Source organism: Ursus maritimus, assembly GCF_017311325.1.
Source record: "Ursus maritimus isolate PB19 chromosome X unlocalized genomic scaffold, ASM1731132v1 scaffold_X1, whole genome shotgun sequence".
Classification (NCBI taxonomy): domain Eukaryota; kingdom Metazoa; phylum Chordata; class Mammalia; order Carnivora; family Ursidae; genus Ursus; species Ursus maritimus.
This window is the reverse complement of record NW_024423319.1, coordinates 105,351,255-105,359,075: the sequence shown is the minus strand read 5'-3', so window position 1 is coordinate 105,359,075 and position 7,821 is coordinate 105,351,255. Positions and strand designations below refer to the sequence as shown.

The 7,821-nt window shown below is 43.3% G+C and overlaps 1 protein-coding gene across 1 annotated transcript; it reads left to right on the top strand.

Moving 5' to 3' along the window:
- The first annotated feature begins 89 nt into the window (after nucleotides 1-89).
- On the top strand, nucleotides 90-3,162 carry SAT1 (spermidine/spermine N1-acetyltransferase 1). The gene is made up of 6 exons (XM_040633461.1): nucleotides 90-359; nucleotides 591-642; nucleotides 736-819; nucleotides 2,260-2,361; nucleotides 2,455-2,495; nucleotides 2,637-3,162. Exons 1-6 carry the CDS (start codon nucleotides 294-296, stop codon nucleotides 2,805-2,807), a joined length of 516 nt encoding a protein of 171 aa, XP_040489395.1. The 5' UTR covers nucleotides 90-293; the 3' UTR covers nucleotides 2,808-3,162.
- The last annotated feature ends 4,659 nt before the right edge of the window (nucleotides 3,163-7,821 follow it).

Genomic DNA, 7,821 nt, shown 5'->3' with positions numbered 1-7,821 from the left:
AGGCGGCGCCCGGAAGAGGGGGGCGGTCGCGACCTCATTGGACGGGGTGCCTCCGCCTCACAGCCGGAGGCGGGGCTTCTTTGCGCTAAAAAGCGGGACCCCGCGGCCGCTAGAGCGCGCAGGTTTAGTCGCAATCGGCTGCGGCTTTTCCGTCGCTTACCGAGGTCCGCCAGGTCATGGTGCCAGCCTGACTGAGAAGAGGACGCTCCCGGGAGACGAATGAGGAACCACCTCCTCCTGCTGTTCAAGTACAGGGGCCTAGTCCGCAAAGGGAAGAAAAGCAAAAGACGAAAATGGCTAAATTCGTGATCCGCCCGGCCACCGCCGCCGACTGCAGTGACATCCTGCGGCTGATCAAGGTAGCGGGAGGCCCGGGCCCCTCCTGGGGCGGGGGCGGGGGGGGAGGTAGGGAGAGGCTCCAGCAGTTCCCCCTCTGTCCGCCGGCCACCCCCAGCCTCGGCCGGGAGGCTCTGGGCAGGATTCTGGGAACGAATCGCCGCCCCGCCCACACCGTTCCCTCTGAGCTGGTTGGGTCAGGGCCTTACTTAGTTTTCTGCTTCTTTCCCTTTCTCCCCTGTGCATCGCCCCAGGAACTGGCTAAATACGAATACATGGAAGAGCAAGTAATGTTAACTGAAAAAGGTAACGCAACTGTAGCTGGTGGGGAAAGGGTGTCCGGTACTTGTCATCTTCACCCAGGCCATCACTATGTGTTCTTGCTGCCCCTTCTTGCAGATCTACTAGAGGATGGTTTCGGAGAGCACCCGTTCTACCACTGCCTGGTTGCAGAAGTGCCCAAGGAGCACCAGTCTCCGGAAGGTAACCGCCCTCCCCTTCCGGAAGCCAAACACCGAGTGTTGTATAAAACGTATAGTGTCTATTGTGTAGAACCACTGACAACACAGGCCAAAGTTACAGAGAAATTGGCCAGAAATAATAGCCAGTGTTCAAACTACAGAGGAAAAGGAAAATAGATGTGCTGCACATAATAATAGGGAGGGTTGAAAGAGCTGTTTAAGTAAGTATCAAGAGTGCTGTGGAGACCCGGAAGAGTTTGAGCTGTTTAAGTAAGTATCAGAATGCTGTGGAGACCCGGAAGAGTTAGGTATAATGTCATTTGTTGTAATTCAGTTTCATAAATGGTTCTTGTTTGACCCTAACGTAACCTTTTTTGTAATTGTGTTAAATCACATTTTTTTCTTTAATTTGTCCCAATCTTCAGGTTACAGTCTCTAGCTTCGCCATGTACATGGCCCTTCCGTGTACATGGATGGGCGGGGAGGTAACTAAAAGATCCTTTACACAATAAAGTAGATGATCATGATAAATGAGGTAAGGTCCTATTATCACACACTTAAAACACGGTAGATCAGAAACTCCAGTATACTCTCTTCCTGTGTTTGCAAAGGACTATAAAATGGCTAGAAAGTTTAATTTGAAACCTTTGCCTCCATTTGAAATTATAGACACCCTATATGAGGGAGTCAGATTGTTTTATTTGTTTTTTTTTTTGCTGGTCCCTGTTGACTGGTCAGAAGACAGAGCTAAAAGGGGAAGTTGTTTGGGTGGGTGCTTCATTTTTTTTCTGAAGTCTCTTCCCCAAGCTAGAAGAAATGAACGGAAAGCATAAGGGATGAGGTACTTTTTGGAGGTATGTGGATGTTACATAATACCTGTTTCTGGGTACCTCTGCTTCTTCTGTCTTAAAACTGGGGAGAGCAAATTGAAAATCTGTGAATTGGAAGGCAAGTTCTGAAATTAAACGTTGCACTTTTGGCCTGATGTCCTGATCTGAAGGAAGCAGAGTTTCTCAACTACAAATATTAACTATTCTGAACTGCCGTGTAAACCCAACTTATTCCCAAGTCAACATACCAGTATATCAATAGGATGTGAATAATGTGTGTGTTTAGTTTAAGACTATAGCAGTTTTGCTCTGGCAAGTAATGAAAGCATTCTCACTTCCTGAGTGTGAGATCCAGCAGATTGCAGTGTGGCCAGTCCACGATTTTAGCCTCGCTTCAGCTAGCTCTAATGTGTGCTTTTTGCAAATACATGTTCTGAGAACAGTGAGATCATCCAGCAGTGGCCTGGACTGCACTAGCATGAAAATCAGGAGACAGTCCTGATTCAGTGGCTACTTATTTCTGTAATACATGCATGTCTATTTTTTAAAACCTATGATAGGCTTCTGATTTTGCAGCTACAACTTTTATGGGTTGCTTTTCGTCCACATCTCATGTGATACTCTTATTACAGGACACAGCGTTGTGGGTTTCGCCATGTACTACTTTACCTATGACCCATGGATTGGAAAACTGTTGTATCTTGAGGACTTCTTCGTAATGAGTGATTATAGAGGTATGGCTGAGTTTGGGAGGGGGGGCCCTAAAGAGAAAACAGGGCTTAAAGTCCTAAAGATGACTTTTTAAACGGTACTTCTCTTTCTTTTAGGCTTTGGCATAGGATCAGAAATTCTGAAGAATCTGAGCCAGGTACATCTTGGTTCGGGAGAGGGGTGGGTTTAGTTTCCAAATTTGTTAGGGTTACTGAATTATTTTAATGACTGAATCAGATTTGGGTCTTGGAAAGCAGGTGAAACGTCACCGAGTTTGTTTGACTCTCCCTTACAACAGGTTGCGATGAAATGTCGCTGCAGCAGCATGCACTTCTTGGTAGCAGAATGGAATGAACCATCTATCAACTTCTACAAAAGAAGAGGTGCTTCTGATCTGTCCAGCGAAGAGGGATGGAGACTCTTCAAGATCGACAAGGAGTACTTGCTGAAAATGGCAGCAGAGGAGTGAGGAGTGCTGGTGCAGACAATGACAGCTTCCATTCTATTTTAGATTAAATTCTCAACTGATCTTGCTTTCTATCCTGTTTGTAGTCAAATAATAGAATGAACACCCATTCCAAAGCTTTATTACCAGTGGCGTCGTTGCATGTTTGAAATGCGGTCTGTTTAAGATGGCAATCTTGTATGCAGTTTGGAGTCAGATTTCTCCTTGAACATCTTTTGATAAACAACAAGGTGGTATGATCTTAATGTATATGAAAAAAACTTCATTCTTGTGAGTCATTTAAATGTGTACAATGTACACACTGGTACTTAGAGTTTCTGTTTTGATTCTTTTTTTAATAAACTGCCCTTTGATTTAATTGGTATAAGCATTTTTACTAATCTTTATTTCTCAAGACATTTTTCTTGCTGTTGAATCAAAATAAAAATGGCCAAGAAACGTAATTTGATAACCTTACAATTATTGAAAAACAGTTTTTAACCCAATTTAAAGTGGTCCTGAGCTGTTCTCAAAGTCTAGAAAGAAGCCAGTTGAATTCCACGGTTTTACAGGTAACGGCGTGTAAAATGACTTGACACTGGTAGCACTGGACGCTTCCATTGGACAGAATTTTCAAGAGCTGAGAACCAGGTTAGAAAGCAAAGCCCACAACAAATAAGCCCATTTGTTACCCATGTAAAAGGTAGAGACGGGATTCTCAAACACTGGGGATGGAGAGGGACACACATCTTGCCAGCAACAACCTCATCCCACCCAAAATGCCATTCTGAAAGGAAAGCAGATCACTGCTAATCAGGCAGGAGCAAACCAACATTTTTACAGGAAATGTGCAAACAAAAAGGCTGGGGGTGGGTGCGGGTCCCAATCAGGGAAATGAGTTTATTTGGAAGGGGTACCACAATGTGTTTCTATGTGGAAAAACAATAGTGCTTAAAAAGGGTTGGTAAACACAAGCTTTCTCCAGAACTGAAAATGAAACTACCAAGAGGCATTAGGAAGAGACAGTCTTAGGTAAATGTTACCTCCTTTCTTTTTTATTTTTCAGTAACTACACCCAACATGGGGCTCAAATTCACAACCCCGACCCTTCGACCCTTCGACTGAGCCAGTCAGGCGCCCCAGTTACCTCCTTTTATTACTCATTACACTGATCTGAATTCCTAAACCCAGCAATTTGCATAATAAAGAAAATGGTAGTTAATAAGAACCACTGTGCTGATGCCCAAGATTAATGTTTTCCAAGTCATCAGATACCTGAAAAACCATGCTCCCTATCTTGTTTCTGTGTTCTCCAGGAAAGAAATACTAGGCTCTTCAGTGAAAAGGGGGGTTTGCCTGGCGTCCCTCGCTCTGGTGTCTGTTCTGGCTTCCCAAGGTTTTGAAAAGGCAGCCATATAAACAAGTGAGATCCTATACTGTACTGAATACAGGAGAGCTTTGGGATTTATTGGTGGCTCAAAGAGCATGCTATGAAAACAGGTTTCCACAGTCCCGGGGCCTGCTGAGATGATAAGTAACTAGGAGGGGGAAGCTGGCAAACATCAAAAGGGTTAACTAAACACAAAGAGCCTTGTGGGGAAAGCAGACATTTTGAAAACTGTTTTGGAAAGTGGGCCTCTTTGAGGAAAACAACTACATGCTGACTGTGGTTAAATATGTGAATAAATTAGATTAACCAAGCGAGTTACAATATAACTCTTTGTTTTCTCATTCTTCTTAGACCTTAGCCCCAAAAATCCAGGGTTGTCACACAAAAGCTTTTATGAAGGTTGTGTCCACTCTAAAGAAGTCCCTCACATGTAAAATTTAGAAGCTGCAACACCACAGTATCAGCCCACTGACTGTTTAACTCAATTGCCAAGACACCTCTTTAAAAACTAAACTAAAATCTGTAAAGCTTGAAATCCCTAGGCTTGTTCTGGGAAATTTTATGAAAGGAAATAATAAACAATGATAAAACCAGAAAGTGGGGAGAAAGATAGTTTCCTGTAAAGATAACTTTAAAATCACTATTTTACTAAAATATTATGCCTCACATAATCATTTGGGAAGAACAGGATTTCGGACCTAAGGACTTGCCAATCATTACATTACATAGGATATTTCAGGGGTTTTCTGTGTGTGTGTTTTTAAAACAACTGCTATTTGCTAAGTGTATTCTATTCCTCCAAAAACTTATAAAATCAAAATTTCTGAAACTATTAAAACAGGAAGTAGCTGGGTTTGTTCATGTCCAGGCTTATGACATCCTGCTCCCGATGCAACCCCAGGGTTGATAGCAGAGCCATGGTCTGTCTCTGTCCACACCAGAGCCCAGGATCATCAGCTGCTTGGATTCCATGGGGTAGCCTTTCGAGGGAAAGAAACTGGTCCTTCACACAAAAAGGCAGAAGCAACAATTCAGAAGAAGCCTAATGACTTAATGCCTTATACCCACTCTACCATCCTGTGAGTCTCCTTTGCATTGGGTCCCCAGCAGGGCCTAGAATGGATGGCACTTAACCATGTTCCTTGGGGCAAGTGGCTGCTGGAGCTGGCCCTGCTCTGAGAACTGGGCCACCGTCTCCCGCTAGGAGAAGCGGCTTGCTCCCCGACTGTGGCAGGTCTGGCCTCCCATTCGAAATCTGCAGGCAGCCTTGCCCGCTCCTAGAATTCTGTTCGCTTGACTGGCTACATCTTTGTTTTCTTGTTTTATCATCTCTTCCTGTGGGCTGTCACCTCTGGGTGACCCTGTGCATTCTTCTCATCCCTTCTCTTCGTGTTGCCAGTCTAGGCTTCAAGCCAGTCAGGCTTGAGAGTCCCTTCTCTTCGTGTTGCCAGTCTAGGCTTCAAGCCAGCTCAGACTGAGAGTCCCACACCCTTACTGAACATCCCTCCATCATCAACGCCTTTGTCGCCCCACCTAAGGCCACCAAATGCCCTTCCTCAGAATGTCCTCCCAGCACCCCAGTCCCCCATCACCTCCTTTCTTGTGGCTCACCTCTGCCCAACAAATGTTTTAGTAGTTTCCAGATGGTTATCAACATAATAGTTAATAAGAGCGAACCTTTAGTAGGTACTCCCCAGGAACCAGGCATTACACTTAGCACTCTGTACATTGTTATCCAGTCCTCGCCAACACACTACAGAGGGAAGTACCATTACTAGTTTCTTTTTATAATGGGAAACTAAACCTCTGAGAGGTTAAGTTGCCTAAGGCCACACAACTAGACCCGGGAATCAAACTCCCAAACCAAATTTCTCAAATCCTTGGAGGTTCACTGCCATACTCTCAAAGCACCTCATATTCTCTATAAGAATGATTGAATTTGGTATTTCTTCTGGATGATACTCTAAAGATTAATCGGTATGAGCATTTTTCTAGATCATCAAAATCAGTAGTTCTCAGTATCAGCTGCAAGTCAGAATCACCTAGAAAGCTTTTAAGAAACACTAAAGCCCCACCCTGAGAAACTAATTTAATTGTCTTGGCATCTGCATCTCAAAGTGAAGCCAGGATGGAGAGGCACTGATCTAGATAACGACCATATAACTGAGTCCTAGTTGTAGTCGTGAGTACAACCATTTCTGTTTGTGCTTATGCTGCTCACCTTAGCACCGTGTCATTAACAAAGACCAAGTCCCACCACACAGCATGAAGGAGAACCTTCTAGAGAGTTTTTACAGAAAAATCGCCACAGAATTGGGTCATCCAAGTGCATACAGTGCTGAAACCAAAAACATCCACCCCAGCCATCAGTACCATGTTCCTCTGCAAGCAACAACGTCACTTGAGCAAAACATCTTCCCTCATATTAAATCGGTATTGTTCATTTGAATTTTATTAGTTTGGCCATTTTTTTTAAAGATTTGATTTGTAAATGTATATTGGTTTTACAGTCGTGTCGGAGCTATGAACATAATATATCCACATCTAGTTATGTGTCTATAGTAAATAATATAATAAAAGTAATTTCGCTGGGGATCTGTGAGAATTCTGTATTTTTGAACAGATATCTTTTTTCTAATTAAAAAAATTTTTTTAGTTACTTAACATACAGTGCAATAATGGTTTCAGAATTCAGTGATTCATCAATTAGGCACAACACCCAGTGCTCATTACATCAAGTGCCCTCCTGAATACCCACCTCCCATCTAGCCCATCCTTCACCCACCTCCCTCCATCAACCCTCAGTTTGTTCTTTTTTCTCTTACGTAGGCTCCATGCCCAGTGTGGAGCCCAGCATGGAGTTTGAATTCATGACCCTGAAATCAAGACCTGAGCCAGATCAAGAGTCAGATGCCTAACTGATCGAGCCATCCAGGTGCCCCCATTCTCTGTCTTTAAGAGTCTCTTATGGTTTGTTTCACTCTCTCTTTTTTCTTTCTTCCCCCCTCCCATATGTTCATCGGTTTTGTTTCCTAAATTCCACATGAGTGAAATCATATGGTATTTGTCTTTGACTGACTGATTTTGCTTAGCATAATACACTCTAGCTCCATCCACATTGTTGCCAATGGCAAGATTTCATTCTCTTTGATGGCTGAATAATATTCCATTGTATATATATACCACATCTTCCTTATCCATTTGTCAGTCAATGGACTCTCTCCATAGTTTGTCTATTGTTGATAATGGTGCTACAAACATCAGGGTGCATGTACCCCTTCAAATCTGTATTTTTGTATCCTTTGGGTAAGTACCTAGTAGTGTAATTGCTGAATCGTAGGGTAGTTCTAACTTTTTGAGGAACCTCCATACTGTTTTCCAAAGTGGCTGCACCAGTTTGCTTTCCCACCAACAGTGCAAGTGGGTTCCCCTCTCTCCGATTCCTCACCAACACCTGTTGTTTCTTGTGTTGTTGATTTTAGCCAAGAATTCTTTCCCTGAAAAGAGGTCTGTGTTAAGTTCGAGACACACTGCTATAACCATGATGCGAAAATGCCTACTTCTGCGTGGTCAGAGAAAAGAGGGTGTCAGAAGTAAAACTTTACCAATTGGGCCCCAACTTGATCAGATTCAGGTTTGATTTTTTTG